At 35.5% G+C, this 18,436-nt stretch overlaps 1 protein-coding gene across 1 annotated transcript; it reads right to left on the reverse strand.

Moving 5' to 3' along the window:
* Positions 1–13,226: 13,226 nt before the first annotated feature.
* On the reverse strand, positions 13,227–15,665 carry LOC145689277 (uncharacterized). Its single transcript, XM_081763416.1, has 3 exons — positions 14,346–15,665; positions 13,693–13,880; positions 13,227–13,476 (listed from the first exon to the last, which is right to left on the reverse strand). The coding sequence occupies exons 1-3, from the start codon at positions 15,663–15,665 to the stop codon at positions 13,227–13,229; spliced, it is 1,758 nt and encodes a 585-aa protein (XP_081619542.1).
* Positions 15,666–18,436: the final 2,771 nt, after the last annotated feature.

Raw genomic sequence — 18,436 nt, forward strand, 5'->3', positions numbered from 1 at the left:
AGTTATGTCAGCGTCCTTCCTCTGTTTCTAAGTTGAAATATATGCATACTATTAAACAGCATTTAAAACACTTTCAAGTCCATCATACCTTCCAATCTTATATAGACAATTATTTTTATAATCATTTTCCAGCGGAGACAATTTGAATATGTCACATAGTAAGATTATTACGTTACAGTACATCTTAGTTCACTCCTGGGGCCGCGGTGGCTCAATGGTAGAGCGGGCGGCTCTGGTGCTTGGGGTCCCGGGTTCGATCCCAGCTCCCACCAAGTGGACTTTGTGGTGGTCGAACACCGTGTGCGTGGGTTTTCTCGGGGTTCTCCCGTTTCCTCCCACTTTTTCATTCCACCATTTCATTCATTATTCATCATCACCGTCTCCTTTAGCCTAACCGGCATAGCCGTGGGACGTAAAACTCAAAGATTTCATTTTCATTTCATTTCTTAGTTCATTCCTACTTTAAGCTTAGAAGATGGTATTTTGATTCAGGATACAGAAAAAATGTTGGAATCTTTCAAAAGGTATTACAGTAGAGCGTCGATTATCCGAAGTAATTGGGGGACATAGGTGTTCGGAAAACTGGTTTGTTCGGATAATCGAACTGTACATGTTTATTTACCAAAAAGAAGTACTGTACAGTAAATTTATTCATAAAAAGAAATGTGCTGATTGTTGAAACACAGCGACTGGCGGCTTGGCCGGTCAGCAGCGCCTTATGAAGGCCCCATTAGAAGCAATGTTCCGTCAGCGGTGGTTCAGTGCGGCGACTACTGTGGGAAACTTGGTTTGGGAGTGAGGGGGATGATGGACGGTAGGGTGGGAGAGTAACAGGTGCGAGCGAGTACACAGTTCGGTTAAGCGGTCGTTCGGTTGACCGACGTTCGGATAATCTACGCTCTACTGTATATTCAGTTTACATAATCTCAATCCTTACACCTCTTTTTTTTCATCCCCTTTTTGAATGCCATTATCCATCTCTCCACGTTCTTAGGAGTTTGCAGTGTTCTTGAAGTTATATGTTTAGATCCAATACACTACCAGTATCTTTACCCAAGCCAATGTGTTATTCAGAGACGAAACCTTGCCAAATCGACCAACATTAAAAGTCCATCTGAAACAACTTGCACTTCTGGCACAAACTTAGTTTCGTAATAATTACGAACTGGTGTAACACCATGTTCTGTGCTCCAATACTCTATTGCGACTGTATACATGACGTAGTGTTCTTTCTTCTTTCGGTCCCAGCCGATGTAAGGTATAACGCCTACGCAATATTCAAGTTTGAAATGTGTCAGTCAGTTCGGCTCTACCCTGCATAATGAAAAATGTTTATGGCTCATATGAAATCTAAGCTGTCAATCCTCGTACTTTGAAGTCCATTGACTTATTAGGGAAAATGTTATTCCCTTTGCACTTCAAATGAACAGGAATTTTTACTTATTTCTTTCTCCATTTCATTGAAGCGTCCTTTGCTTTATAAAACTGAATTTGTATTTTATATTAATAACGATTTTGATTTAGATATATTGTAATACTATAAAACTTTTTTTTTTTTCAAAAACATCTTAACCGAGTTCACGTACGTAATCCACTTAGTTTTTTAATGTTAAAGTGTTCCGAAATTTTCCAGTACAACCCCTGTGCTGTTATGCAACCATAATCACAGTAAAGAATGTATGGTCGCCTATAGACATGTTACTTTGCCGTAATTAATTCAGAATCTGTTGAAGTGTTTCATAGTCTAGCTTGAAAGATTACTGTCAAAACATAAACAAATTTATGGTGGACCACCAAGTAGGTATACTCTTTCTAACAAAATAAATAAAAAGAAAATCGATGTACGCATATCAAAGTTATGTGTAAAGATACCCGAAACACACAGGAGGTTGACTTCAGAACTTTTTCAAGTATGTTAAAAATTGTATACCGCAGAATCAGGGCCGGATCCAGGATTTCTTGAAGGGGGTGCACCAATAACTACATTTGATTGAAATTTTTAAGTTCTTAAATGCCTTTAGGCACCTGTAGTGTGAATGAGGAATATTACTTTGTTCAGTGAATCCTTTTCCTTCAACCTTCAGAGAATCGACTTAAACTATTGCTTTTGCAAAACTAAGTTTTTTAAAGCCTCAAACGGACACATGAAAGCAAAACGTTTCGGAAAATGTTGCATTTTCACTGCTAGATTCGCATTTTAGATAGTGTATATTTACAGTGAAGGGAGGTGCATGTGCTCTGGTGCACTCCCTTAAATCCGGCCCCGCGCAGAATGTAATTTACTTAAAATGAGGAAATTTAGAACAATTTGAAACGGATTAAATAAAATCAGACCTTCAATTTCGATAATAAATTTCGATCTAAAGAGATGAATATTTTCCCATGTATATCAATGAGCTAAGAAACCACGGCAGCAAAAGTACTCAACAAACTTTAATGTTTGTGTTTCGCATAGAAATACTTTAGTAGAAAGTGACTGTGTGTCGCTAGTAGCATGCATGGCGTGGGTTGGGCACTTCTGCGCTGAAGTATTGACCACTATCGATTCATACGTTATTTGTTTTCAGAATTCATGGCATTTCATGTATGGAAAGTGTAGGGAGATAGGTGCTTGCTTCTAAGGATCCAAGTGAGTTGTCTCTATCGGGAATCGAAGCAGGAATGTAAAGAGGTGGTGGTAGCTGATTGATGAATGGTCTTCTCTCGTAACCTGAGTATTGACTATATCTTACACAGTTTAAGATCACAGAAAACGAAAAGGATCAAAAATAAATTTATCAGAGCTCGTTTACTACTGGAAAATATGTCGTAAAAGTTTGCTACAGAGCAAGTTCAGTGAGAAGAGATAAATATCTAATATTTATATTTAAGTTCTTGTTTAAATAGCCTTTTGTTTGTTTACTGCTGAGAAACAAAGTAGTTCTCCTTATGTAATGGGTGTTACCCCAAGTAAAGTACAGTATAGAAATTTCAGAATATACAAACTGAAAAGACAAATATGAATATATACATATGTATTTCTTTCACTCACTCAGAGTAAGTCCATTAACCCTTTTAAGATTTATGGTATATTTTTATACCATGGCGTAATATCGTCTTTGACCGCTTATTTAGGTACTATGACAGGTATTTGAGCCAAGGTTTTTTATTGGGCAAGTCACGAATAGACCAAAAAACAGCTCAGATGTATTTTGGAACCGGATGGTCACCTTGGCGGCGCCAAGTGGGGGTGGAGGGGCCTGACTTTTTTCTTTCTTAATGCAAATTTCAAACATTTTTCACGCCTTTAGGTTTCAAGATATTAAACTTTGCATACGGATTGTATGTACCTCTAGATATTTGTCTATTTTTTCGACATTCTTACGTTAAACCGGAGCCGAGCTCGAGGGGCGCAAGTGTTCCGAGGGAATAATTTTTCAAAAAATTTCCGGTTTTTCAAGATTTTTCAGTACAGATTTATGATACGGACATGTGGTAGCACCGTTGGAAAGTAGTTGTTATACTGAAGGAAACGACATTTGAACCATGACTCTAAGCCAAATAGTAATGACACAGTAAATTTTTATTATATATTATATATATATATATATATATATATATATATATATATATATATATATATATATATATATATATATATATATATATATATATCCTAAATCAGACTTTCAACAATCTTTTCCGCCTTTGTTTTCAAGATACAAGATTGAAACTTTGCACACGTATTATATACATAACATTTTTTTAAAAAAATGAATCAGACCTCTACGTGAACCCGAGGGCCAAAGTGTTTTGGCGGGAATTTCAAAAATATTCCGCGTTTGTCCCGAATTTTCCGGTTCAGGTGTATGATACGGACATGTGATACCGTTGGAAAGGGGTCGTTATACAGAAGAAAATGATGGTTGAACCATGACTCTAGGTCAAGTAGTAATGACGCAATTTTTGAAGTATTTTTATATATTGTGTATATATGTGTATGAAAAACATGGGTCACCTTCAAAAATTTCTCCTGACTTTCATGGACTTTTATGGAGTCACCTTCTTGGACTTTCAAAAATTTCTGCCTGTCTTAGATTTCAAGATACAAGATTGAAATTTTGCACACCTGTTATATACATAACAATGTATTTTTTTAATATAAAAAATCAGATCTCTACGTGAACCCAGGCCCGGGCCAGAGGGGGTGCAAAAGTTTCGATTTTATTTTCGAAAAATCTCCCGGGTTTTCCAGATTTTCCCGTTTCTTGTGTACAATACGAATAGCGAGTGCTATCGTTGAAAAGTATGCTCTATTCTCAAAAACTCGAGGCATCAACCATGATTCTATGATAAATAGTAAGGAAGCACTAGCTGTTTGAGTCAAAGCTTAAAACTTACCTCAAGAAGTGGAAATCCTAAAAGGGTTAAGTGCAATACAGTAGTTATATTTCCCTAAGCTGTTTATAAGTCACTTTAAAAATGTCAATATTTCTTCCTTTTAGTTACTCAAAATAAGGATAGTTTAGAGCCATACACTTATTGGCTGGTGTTTAAAAGCTGTACTCAATATATTAAAGTATGATATTTCTTTCCTTATTCAAAATAATCATTACTTAACATAATACACTAGTTAATACTAGTGCACAGTATTACTACACTGTAAAAATAGTTGTGTTATTTCAACAACATTCCTATGTGTTAACACGATTGAGTTAAATTATAACACAAACAGCTGGTTGCCGGTAGTTGAAATGACACACTGCCTGTGTGTTAAATTAACACAAGTATAGAATCTTCGGTGTTGTTTTCTGCGTGATTGCAAAATATGTTGGGCATCTAATTATAAAGGCCTATGAATTGAAGCTACAGACACAGTAGAAAGAAATACTTTTAAAAAATCCAGGTATACGCAAAATTTCAACATGCAAACCGCGCGATGTGTTTTCAATTGTTTTACATAATGTTTCTAAAGAAATATGTCAACAGCGAGAAACAGCATTGTATTACTGTGTCACTTCTACACTGCACTAGAGCTCACCAGTCAACACCGGGGATTGTGCTTCAAATATGGCGGAAAACAAGTAGAATCACGATTAAGAAGCAAACATATTATAAGGATATAGGTAAGAGTTTTCTATTATTCTTGGTGAAGGTTCTGTTTCGCACCATCAAGAAATCTTCACAATAAATGTTGGGGAGGAGACAAAATTTTCTTTACGAAGGTTTTCTATATGAAGTGTTTGTAGTTTACTATTATTTTAAAATTAGAATCTTCGGTAAGCGAAAGCATGCACAAAACATGGTTTTCCAACACAGAAATGGTTACAACATCACACACGGAGTTATTTTGACACCGAAATAGGTGTCGTAGTAACACAGAAGTGGAGTAGAACTAACACCAAAAACGGAGTTAATCTGGTGGGCAGGAAGTGTTGAATTAACACCAAAACGGTGTTACTTATACGGATTTGACCTTAAATAATGACAGATTGTGTGTTGAAATAATAAGAAATTGGTGTTGAAGTAACACAGGGACTGTGTTCTATTGATACTTGACATGGTGTAATGTTAACACAAAATAATTAACACACTACACACTGTGTTACTTTCTTCGTGTTGGTGCAACACCACCACAAGTAACACTCAACACTTTTCTCCACACTACCGACTCTGACATGGTGTCGAATCAACACTGACAATACTAACACAGATCCGAATTTAACACCGGTTGTGTGTTAAAGACGTAACACACCCTCTGTGTTAAACGCCAACACCGCGGGGTCTGTGTTAAACTAACACCGCATAAATGATAGTCACGCTGGAACCACTGCCCTGTGTTAAAATTGAGTTGAATTAACACAACCATTTTTTACTGTGTATGCTGTCTGATAAATAATAAAAATATGGATATTTTACCTTCTACTTACACAAAATAATTTTCGTTATATAAGTAGGCCTACACTAATTGTATTGTATTTTGAAGTTGCCTGTAAGACAAAAATATAGATATACAGTATCTCGGTTATACTTATCAAAAATAAAGTTTCATTGCACAATGAATTGTTTGGCATATATTTCCAAGTTCTTTTCGTTGTTGAAGACGTTTTCCATATGAAACAATCATTGAATACTCCGAACGAATTAACAACCCAATGAATACTTGTGATACTTGTTGTTTTCTTCTTCTTTCATCAAACACTGAAGATTTAATCTTGTCGAACGAGCTGGGCTAGGAATGACCGTTCAAAAGGTAAAAGTCAAGAATGACAAACAAGGATGAACGATCGTATCAAATGTGTATAATTAAAGGAATGTTAAATTCATTAAGACGGACAATTTAGTGTTGCATCCAAATTTTACTCTCACTCGTTCTTTTTCTTTCATATCCGTCTCAAATTCCAAACTAAGGTCTCCGTTTGACATATATTTCCAAGTTCTTTATGTTGTTGGAAGAGCTCTATAGGAAACTCTCATTAAATACTGTGAACGGATTAAACATCAAATGATGCGTTTGATATTTGTTGTTGTCTCCTTTTTAGACCAAACACAAGTTGAGGAAATTAAACCATAGAGATGATATATTCTGGCGAAAACTGTTGTTGAAAACATGCTTTAAGTTACTGTACATTTTGCTGTTGTCATTTTGAGGTAGGCACAAAGTTGATACTGTAATCAGTTTTGGGTGATTAAATGGTACAGTTTGTTATAATTTGATATTCTATGTTCTTTATACATGTTTTTGAAGTTAAGTAATAGAAAGTGTTTCCAGATTTTACTAAAATAGTTACTTTAAGAAATTTTACTAAAATAGCTCCATAAATGTGGTCACTGTTCGCTTCCAATATCAAACTGATCCACAGTTATAAGAACTATCTTTGATTTAAAACACTGAACTTACCCGAAAAATACTCGAAGTCATGGTTCCTGAAAGAAAAGAAAAAGCATTTAAACTTTGGTTTGCATCTAATCCTCGTTTCGCCTAACCTATTATATCATTCAGTTACGTCAGATATATCATCAGATTTGTATCCATTAGCTAGTGATTACTGGTGATTATTATGAAAAATATGAATAGTACGCTTCATTTAATATATATATATATATATATATATATATATATATATATACTTTTATGTTTGTTTAGTTTCACAGATAAAAGTTAAAGTTTCCACAAAATCAAAAATAATGACCAATAATATACACCCATTGGCCAATATTTTTGTGAAAAGTTAAAGTTCGATTTGTAAACAAAATGAAGAATAAAAAAAGTTTTAAGGTTTGCTTTTAAAAAACGAAGTGCACTATTCATATTTCTCTTAACAGTCATCTCTAAACAGTCACAACCACAGTTAAAAGCTCAAATTGCTAAATTTTAAAAATGTAGACTCTCTTATATAAGAAAAACAAATGGTTCCAGCTACCTGAAAAATCAATTAATAGTATACTTTTTCATTCAACCATGTGCCAAATATAATTGAAAACTGATTGTTTCTGATTGTCTGAAAAGCCAATTTAAAGTTGAATTTTAAGAATATCAAGAAATTGTAATTTGATTTCAATGATATTTTTATTGTTCATCATTTCAGGATGAATGAGGATTAGGCAAGACAAGGATTCTAACTTTGCCCAAAATGTCGGACATCAATGTTAATTGATGTGAGGTTATTGGTTAGGTGAAAGGAAGATTAGGCCAAACTATGCAAGACCACGTAACGTAACGTAATTCTGCCTTGATATGGTATTTGATGTTCAAAGCGCCCCTGAACAAGGACCAATCATAATAAAGGATCAAAAAATTTCAACTCCAACCTGTAAGTTACAGCAAAACGATTAACCTCTTGCGTTCCAGTGACATCCATGTGGGTGTCATAAAAAAAAAAATACTCCATTGCAAAATACCAGTAATATCTATGATGATGTCATGAAAATTTATCCTTTATTGAGTCGTAATAATCCTGGAGACGATGATTTTTTTAGTGGTGCAAGACACGAGTCAGTTCTACTATTTCTCCTTAAATGACAGCACTTTACCGACACAAAAGAATACAAATGTTTTGTCCCAGTATATACAGGCCTAAAGGAGCATTCAATTACGATACACAGTAAAAAATGGTTGTGTTAATTCATCTCAATTTTAACACAGGGCAGTGTTTCCAGCGTGACTACCACTATGCGGTGTAAGTTCAACACAAAGGGTGTGTTACGTCTTTAACACACAACCGGTGTTGAGCAGTGTTAAATTCGGATCTGTGTTAGTATTGTCAGTGTTGATTCGACACCATGTCAGAGTCGGTAGTGTGGAGAAAAGTGTTGAGTGTTACTTGTGACGGTGTTGCATCAATACGAAGAAAGTAACACAGTGTGCAGTGTGTTAATTATTTTGTGTTAACATTATACCATGTCAAGTATCAATATAACGCAGTCCCTGTGTTACTTCAACATCATTTTCTTATTATTTCAACACACAATCTGTGTCATAATTCAAGGTCAAAGTCGTATAAGTAACACCGTTTTGGTGTTAATTCAACACTTCCTTTGTTAAAATTCAAGGTCAGGCCACTAGATTAACACCGTTTTTGGTGTTAGTTCGACTCCACTTCTGTGTTACTACGACTTCTATTTCGGTGTTGAAATAACTCCGTGTGTGGTGTTGATGTAACCATTTTTCTGTGTTCGAAAACCATGTTTTGTGCGTGCTTACGCTTACCGAATATTCTAATTTTAAAATAAGAATAGTAAACTACAAATACTTCATATAGAAAATCTTCATAAAAATTTTGTAGTCCTCTCCAACATTTATTGTGAAGTATTTCTTGATGGTGCGAAACACAGCCTTCACTGATATCATCTTCAAGAATGATTGGAAACTCTTACCTATATCCTTTTAATATGTTTGCTTCACCGAAACATGGGTCTCTGTGACCCAGCGGTAAATTTGAAACGCAATGTTGGCAACCCTGGTTGCTCATGGAAGTTTAAATTTATTTCGCCCTTTTATTATAAAAGACCTTAAATACATTCGAAAGTAAATATAATACAGAATTGACTAATGGGTCTCTGAGACCTTGTGTTTCTCATAACGTTTCTAAAACTCGTGTTTCGGTTAAAGTGTTAATTGTGATTCTACTTGTTTTCCGCCATTTTTCAAGCACAGTCCCCGGTGCTGACTGGTGAGCTCTAGTGCAGTGTAGAAGCGACACAGTAATACGATGTTGTTCCTCGCTGTTGACATATTTCTTCAGAAACATTATGTAAAACAATTGAAAACACATCGTGCGGTTTGTATGTTGAAATTTTGCGTATACCTGGATTTGTTTAAATATTTCTTTCTACTGTGTTTGTTTGTAGTTTCAATTCATAAGCCTTTATAATTAGATGTCCAACATATTTGACAATCATACAGAAAACAACACTGAAGATTCTACACTTCTGTTAATTTAACACACAGGTTGTGTATCATTTCAACTACAGGCATTTGACACACAACTCCAAATGGAGAGTGAGTTGTTCTAAGCACCTGTTCGTGTTATATTTTAACACAATCGTGTTAATACATGGACATGTCGTTGAAATAACACAACGATTTTTTTACAGTGTACACATGTGCTTGTTTTGACGATAAACAATTGACAACTTCGAGATCGTATTTCAAGATTGGAAAAACGAGAAAAGAGAAAAACTTTCTTTGAACTCTGGTCACTTTTGCCAACCCGAAGCAGCATAAAATCCCTTCAGAATAACAAAATTACCCTTTCTTAGTCGAAGTGTTCCACAATGCAAATATTTTTGTTTTTTTATTAGTAATGTGAATGTTCTCCTCGCGCGTGCACAATAACTATGCCCAATATAACGGTCTAGATAGCCTTTTAACACCTGCTATTACAGCGCGCACATAGGAAAATGACATTTGCAACGCAAGGGGTTAACAAAATAAAAACTAGTTAACTAATAGCAAAATTCTATATAGTAAACTAGTTAAAAGAATTTTTACCTCTTTGTGGCCAGGTGATTAACAAATGTGCTTTCTGTGAGGATGGTCTCTCTGTTCCATTCCTCTTTGTAGCAATATTCTATACATGGTTGCGTTTGAGACGAGACAAAAAAATAAGATGGTCTCGTCTCGTACATTTTGCAGAAGTCTTGTCTTTTCTTGATTCTCGAAAAAAAATATTCGTCTCGTCTCGTTTTCCATATTTTTGTTCCTCGGTTTGATTCCCGGTGAGGACACTTGGTGAAATCTTTTTCACCCGGCGGGCTGTACAAGCTTTTTCAGACCAGCCATTCTGAGTGAGGTTTTCCTGGATTTCCCTCATTCACACCAGGCAAATGCCGGGATGGTACCTAACATATAGGTCCAGGTTGCTTCCTTTATTTCCCAATCCTTTCTTCCTTCCCTTTCCCCCGATAGTGTGTGATCACCGAGGGACGTCTTCTCTCATATGTGACGAGTTAACATGGCCACGGATGCTGAAAGCCCAGAAATATCATCCGTAATTCTTAAATATTTTTGTACAAAACTTATGTCTTGATTTTTTCTTAATTTCGTACACAAGTTATCAATTCTTCTGCTTAACGAAATTCCTACGAAGTATGCGACGTAACAACATGTTAATCGTATTTATTGTGTAGTGCGTAGCGTGCTATTAAACACTGATGAATGCTCTTCATTATTACCTTAGAATCTGTTTATCAATTTGTATAGTCTTTTACATATATGAATCCTGTAACACTAAAACAGTGCTTGAGATCTCGAAGTCTTGAGTGAAATAGTGCTGCCAACTAGACTCGTGAACTTTTTTGTCACATCTTGAAAATGAGATGAGAAATGACATGTTTCTCGTCTCTTCTCGATTTTAGGAATGCGATGCTAGTCTCCACTCTCATCTCGCGGCCAACGCAGCAGACAGCTCTTTGGGTGGAAAAATTCGAGCAGTGGTTCGACCTTCTCTTCGGTTCCACCATATGTAGTCTCCTCTGTGTAGAAAACAAGTTTAAACTCTAATAAACGTTGAACCAGTAACATAATCCGATGTCTTAAAATACCATGTTCTTTACGTAAGAGATGAGCCTTACTTATCCATATTTCTTGGCATAGTAATTAACCAACGATAGCAGTTCCACTCATTCCAAGACATAAACAAATATTTCGTAGCTTATATTTGATTTTGATCTAATTTTCAGTTTAGCGTCAATTTTCAGCAGCGAGACTATATGAGACGTGGACCTAAGACTTAATTTTGGATCCAAACCACTTGAGCTTGACCACTCGGATTTCTCAGGTCACAGGTGCATGCACTAACTTCTTAGCAGCCAGGGAGCTCTTCGTGGCTTCTAGTGTGTACTTTAATACTATTTACGGTGTTTCTCATTTGACTGAAGCAACATTTCAAAAACCGATGTCGCATTTGTTTCAAATTGACATCTGATTTTTTTTACATTATTTGTTTGGTAATATTCGTAGAGAAGCAGATAAATATTTACGCTTTCAATTTAATTATTTGTTTGCAACTAAGACTGAAACGCGACTATATAACTGCTCTGTCTCCCACATCAACTGCAACGTTGTTTGAAGCATTCATGTCAAACAAATGCATATTAGTAATTGCGTCGGCAATGTACTATGTCATTTTCCAATTAGACAATATGTAAATAATCTATTTACTGTATATGCACTTTGCCATTTAATTGTTCCTGTCTTTTCCTGTTGTAATTAATATCGATTTTTTAAAGGGTACTTTATCAAAACTCCTTTTGTGTGTTTTACCCTGACTGGCCGTGTGTGTATCTGTTTGTCCAGGAGACACAAACTTTCAACAATTACTTCATGAGCCACAATCAATTTTGGTCAGAACGTTAGCAAAAAAACAGTTCGTTGTTGAAAGTGATGTTCAAATCAGAAGTAGTAGAAATTAATCATTTTCAGTTTTAATGTTATTCTCTATAGAACAGAAACGGTAATAGCTAGCGAGAAGTGATTTAATGCAATGAATTAAGCGACCCAAGAATACATTTCAACTCAATAGTTAACTCTCTATTATAACCGAAAGCAATAGAAATGCACTACAACTTCCGATGCCAATATTGACCTCCAGACAGCAACAACGATAACAAATAAGAAGTCTTTTGAAGGGAAATAGATTTAAAGTTCTAAGAATATTTATTATCTTATCTCATAACCTTCTACTCAAAGTAGAAGGGAGAAACCAATCACTTTCGGTTTCAGCGTTAATTGTATAGAATAAAAAGTGATAATAGGAACCGGGAAGCATTTTTCGCAATCAATTACTCGTACTCAGAATATGTTATTACTCTTCTATCTACGAAAATCGGAAATGGTAACAACATCTAATAACAGCTCCGGTTTAATATTAATTAAGAAAAATGTCATGCCATACGAACCACACTCTGATGGACTGTATCACACAAACGTTGGTTCGTTCTGTAATAGTTCGGTTTAATAATATTATTAATATTTCTTACAATTCCCGAGTTAAAATAAAATGCACATTGAACACAACGATGGTGCAGCTATAGGCTACGCGCTCACTCACTCACTGCTGCTATGCACAGTTTCAACAAGCAACTATACCTTGCTTCTTCTTCTTCTATAGCTAACAAGTTACATTGAACAAACATCTTTAAACAAAAAAAAAACAATGTAAATAAACAAGTTAGGACTAAACATAGCCCCCACTTTTGAACGATCATGTTCAAGATACACACAAAAGATGAATTAGTAATATTTGAAAGAACTGTAAAAATTGAAACAATATGTAAATGCAAAAGTTCTGTTACTGTAAGTGGACCTGTATGCTTGTTTCCTTGCGACACACGACAATTATTAATAAAGCACTTACAATATGCAACAATTCGCTCAAGTTTCACCAACGATGAACAATTGTCAATAATGGAGGTATCAACATGAACATGCATACAAACTATCTATTTTCTTTCCTCTTGGTTGACTAACTTTGAATCCACTGTATATTCATTACACTCTGGGAGAATAAGGTTTTTGAGCCACTCTGGGCCTGAGAACCATAAGTGATGTGCAAGTAAGGCAGAACGTAATGAACCTCGAGGACCACAGTCTGCTGGATTATTCTTGGAATCCACTTTGAGCCACTTCACTGATGGCGAAAGAGTTTGAATCTTTGCTACACGATTCGCGACAAACACTTTCCATCTGCTTGAATCCGAATTCAGCCACGATAACAACAGTAGAGTCAGAATAGGCAATTACATCATGCACTTCCAAACGTAATGAATTTGAGATTCATCATTTTAGCTAATAGCAAGGCACCACAGAGCTCTAATCGGGGCAAAGACACTTGTTTGGTTGGAGCAACCTTCGTTTTTCCCATAACAATGTTCACACTCACTCGGCCGTCTTGAGATACAGACCTCATATACACCACTCCACAATAGGCCTTTTCGGAAGAATCACAGAATCCTATTAACTCTCTTCTCGTAGCTTGAGTGATACTGATACACCTGTTGATTTTGATGTTTTTCAATATAGAAAGCTCTGAGTAGTAATTCCTTCATTTTCTCAAAATCCATTCAAGAACTGGACTGTCCCATTCTAAATTTAGTTTCCAAATTTCTTGAAATAATATTTTCGCAATAATAGTAGCTGGAGAAATCAAACCTAATGGATCGAACACTTTTGCACTTTCTGATAAAATGTTACGCTTAGTTACAACTGACTTAACTGACACAAGATTGACATTATACGAAAATACATCATTTGATGGATACCACTGAATTCCTAACGTTTTCACTGAATTACTACTATCAAAGTCTAAACTACTCGTCGCTTGCTTCAAATGAGAGGGTACGGAGTCCAAAACGTTGGGACTGTTGGATGCCCATTTTCTCAGTTCAAAACCTCCTTTCTGCAATAATACGCTGAGTTTATAACGACTTATCAAAAAGATAGTCGTAAACCTGGTTCGTTTGCTGAGATAAAAATCCGAAGTGGTAGTAATTCTTTGACATTAAAAATATTAACTTTGATCTTTAAATACCATTAATCTCACCTTTTTAATAAAACTGATCACGTCTATAATCGATGTTAAACTGGTTTATTATTTGATATAATTTATAGTATCCCTTTCTTAAAACTGTTAAGTACACAAATTCAATGACTAGGTAACCATAAAACATGTCCATATCAACAACTATCCCATAATAATCACTTACATATCTTAAAAACATTCTTCTTTTGTTAATATGAAATGAACATTCTACTAAGTATAGTGCATATGTATGAGTACTTTCTGCCCAAGGTACAGGTAAATATTACACAAACCAAAGTATTTTGTTGTAAGTTGTTCTCGTAACTGAATTGCTTCACTAACTGAGTTGGCTCCACTGATTAAGTCATCAACAAAGAAGTCTTGCATTACTACAGCCGATGCAATAGGAAATGATTCTTCTTCATATTTCGCTAATTGTTGCAAACTCTCCACTGCTAAATACGGTTCTGAAGCTGTACCATAAGTTACCGTCACAAGTCTGTAATCTTTGATCGGAAGATTAGGTTTCTCACGCCACACAATTCGCTGGAAGTCTCTATGCTCTGATTGGATTCTCACATGTCTATACATTTTCTCAATATCAGCAGTTAATGCCACATTATGTTGTCTAAAACGCACAAGTAATGGAATTAAGTCACACTGCAACCTAGGTCCGACAAGTAACTTATCATTCAATGACACATTAGATGAAGTTTTACAACTACCATCAAAAACTACTCTCAGTTTTGTTGTAGAACTGGAATCTTTCAACACTGCGTGATGAGGTAAATAACACACTTCACTGTTTGGTTTCAGTATTTCACTTTCTGGAATAATCTCCATATGCCCAAGTACCTCATACTCATGCATAAAATCTACATATAATTGACGCATCTTAGGCCGCCTCTTCAACCGACTTTCTACTTGCTTAAGGCGTTTAATTGCCATTTCACGTGACTCACCAAGTCTTGCAATGTTGTCACGAAACGGTAATTGCACATGAAACCTACCTGTCTCATCTCTTTGATGGGTCTTCTCGAAATAAATTTCACTCTGTTTTTCTTCTGACGACATTATATTTTGTGTACGAATATCTTCCAATTCCCAAAACTGTTGCAAAATTCTTTCACTGTTGCACTGGATATGATATGTTGACGCTGTGAATTCTTTACGTCGCACTTCATCGTCGCCAATAGAACCAAACAACACCCATCCTAATTTGGTATTCACTGCTACGGGAGAACCATTAACACCACTACACACACCCACCAATAGTAATTGAGGGTAAATATCTGCACCCAATAACAGATCAATTCTGTCAGGAACATTAAAATTCGGATCTGCTAATGTTAACTTGTAAACATGCGACCACTGCTTGCTTTTATGAATATACCGTTTTGGTAACATACATGTTACCTTTGGCAACACTAACGCTTCTATAGAAAATTCTGATTTAACGTCATAACTTGATGTAAACACAATATTAACAACACCTTTTGCCCGAGCAACATTACTGGAACTCAGTCCCGAAACATGTACATACACAGGTTGTTTTTGTAAACCAAGCCGTTGTGAGCAGTTTTCTGACACAAAGCTTTTTTCACTGGCTGAGTCCAACAAGGCTCTCACAGGTTGTAAATTACCATATGAATCCTTCAACATCACTACTGCAGTTTGTAATAACACTGCATGTTGCACATTTGTTTCCCTTGAAAAATGAGTCCCCACTGAAACACCTGAGTTCTGTTTATTTGGAAAATGAAGTAAAGTATGATGACGTTCGCCACACTCACGACACGATGCTGATTTGCAACCGGACAGTTTATGATTATATTGTAAGCTATTAAAGCACAATGCGTTGTTTTTCACTAAGGAATGACGTTCGTCAACTGACAACGAAAGAAATTCATCACATTTATGCAAAGGATGATTTTTGCTTTTGCACTGGCAACACGAAAATTGAGCTGAAGCATGATGCGCTATGTTTGACGCACTAGATGGGGTTGATTTTGCATTGGAAGTGCTACTTGGTAATGCACGACACCTATGATCTATGAATTTCACCAATTGGTCGAATGTTGGTAGTTCACTGTCTGACAATGAAAGTTCCCTGCCTTTTTGTTTCACTGTATAACTTATCTGTTATATGAAATATAAGCAAAGGATCCCATTCGTTTATTTTTATGTCCAACACTGATAACGATCGCACACACACAACACTTGTATCCAACAACCGACGTAACGCGCCAGCTGATTCTTGCTGCACTTGACCTTGACTCACAAAGCGCCGCAAGATGGACATGACTAATTCTCGTTTATTTTGATACCTTAAATTTAACAGGTCCCAAGCTTCTTTATAGTTATCGTCAGTTATTTGTATAGATTGAATAAGTGTTGCTGCTTCACCTTGCAGACTAGTTTTTAAGTACTGAAGTTTTTGTGCACCCGTCAACTTTTCATTATTATGCACTGCTGCGATAAACAAATCACGAAACGAAAGCCAATCATTTAAGTTCCCACTAAAGCATGGCAACTGCAATTTTGGAAGTCGAATTTCAGTTGTGTTTTTTTGATTATTCACATCACTAGAAGAAGCGTGAGATAATTTACCCTGCACTTTCACTAATTTCACGTTAAGCTTTGTAAATCTATCTTCAATAGCAGCAAGCTCCTCTTCTTGCACCAAATAAATTTCTTCTTCAGCACACAAGTAACTGGCTAGCAATAAAAGCTCACTTGTTTCACGTGACAGTTCACTCACTTTGTTTTTGTAGACATGAACTACCCTAATATCTTCCTGTTCTGTGATATTGTTTATGGAGTTTTCAGCACTAGTGACCTTTCCTTTTAAAACACGCTTTCGGGTATTGTAAGCTTCCATTGTCGACCACAGTTTTTTCTTTCTTGTTAACACACAAGTCCTAGCACGTAGGTCACATAAAACACATTAACACGTATTAACATCCGGCCCGGAGGACCAAATCTTTATGATGGACTGTATCACACAAACGCTGGTTCGTTCTGTAATAGTTCGGTTTAATAATATTATTAATATTTCTTACAATTCCCGAGTTAAAATAAAATGAACATTGGACACAACGATCATGCAGCTATAGGCTACGCGCTCACTCACACACTGCTGCTATGCACAGTTTCAACAAGCAACTATATCTTGCTTCTTCTTCTTCTTCTATAGCTAACAAGTTACATTGAACAAACATCTTTAAACAAAACTAAACAAATTAAATAAACAAGTTAGGACTAAACACACTCCTTCACGTGGTGTACACGCGACCCTGATGCTTGTTAACCGTACATAACTAGTTTTCCTTGTTTAATAAGTTTATAATGTACTATCTCTACTATTTAATAATGCTACGTGTACGAACGTTTGAAAATGTGATGAGTCATATACAAATAGTATGAGTATATGAGTGTTACTATTAATATGTTTATCACTGTTACAAGACAAATAAAGAAGACACAATTCGCTTCCCAATAGTCTATTTTTACATATAAATAAATAAATAGTCTGTTTCAACAGATTAAAATTATCAAGTATTATTAATAAGGAGCGACATACGTTTTAGCACAATAAAAATTCGTTTAACTTGGTTTTCTTAGAAATTGTACGTGATAATATATCTCCAAGCATATCATTTTGTTAACATAATTGTGATGTATTGATTAATATATATCTCATATTTAAACACAATTATAGTTAAACAGTAACTAGGGAGCACACTGGGTCAGTGGTAGAGCGGGTCCATGAATTTCGGAACCTTAGCAGTCACCTTGACAAGTTCCAAACCTTCACTATTTCCTGACTTGAATCAACCATCCAGTCCATTTGCTACATCTTTTGGTTCTTCCATATTACAACGTGAAGTCCAAACACTGATTTACTATTGTAGATGAAAATAATCTATCGACCGGTACAAGTACACATTTTACAGAATTGTAAAAACAACACAGTATACACTCATAATACGGGTATCTCCAAAACACATTTTTAAATATGCATTTTTATCTTCATACTACCAATTCTTGGCGTTTACTTTTTCATTTTATACATATTACTTTAGGTTAACAAGCAGGAATAACAAAGCAACGTGAAGTTATCTCTAAATATTAAGGGGCAGACTACTAAATATTTTTCAAAAGCTAACAATTTTTCTTTTGCTAGATTTTCGTAAATATAAAGAGATAATGGAATGCAACTTGCCTCAAATAATAGATAATGTTATTCTACACCCGAAAATACGAATCGGAAGAATTTTCAGTGTTGCCATCCATAGAAATTACAGTGTGACCAGAATTTGAATTACCCAAAAATCTAGGTTATGGCAGCGACTAGAAATATGACCTTAACAGCGACTGATGGCTTATCATGCTATCTGTGTTTCTTGTTAACTACTTTTTAAATCATGTGT

The sequence above is a fragment of the Thermobia domestica genome, chromosome 7 (assembly GCF_964235325.1).
Source record: "Thermobia domestica chromosome 7, izTheDome1.hap1.1, whole genome shotgun sequence".
Taxonomy (NCBI): Eukaryota; Metazoa; Arthropoda; class Insecta; order Zygentoma; family Lepismatidae; genus Thermobia; species Thermobia domestica.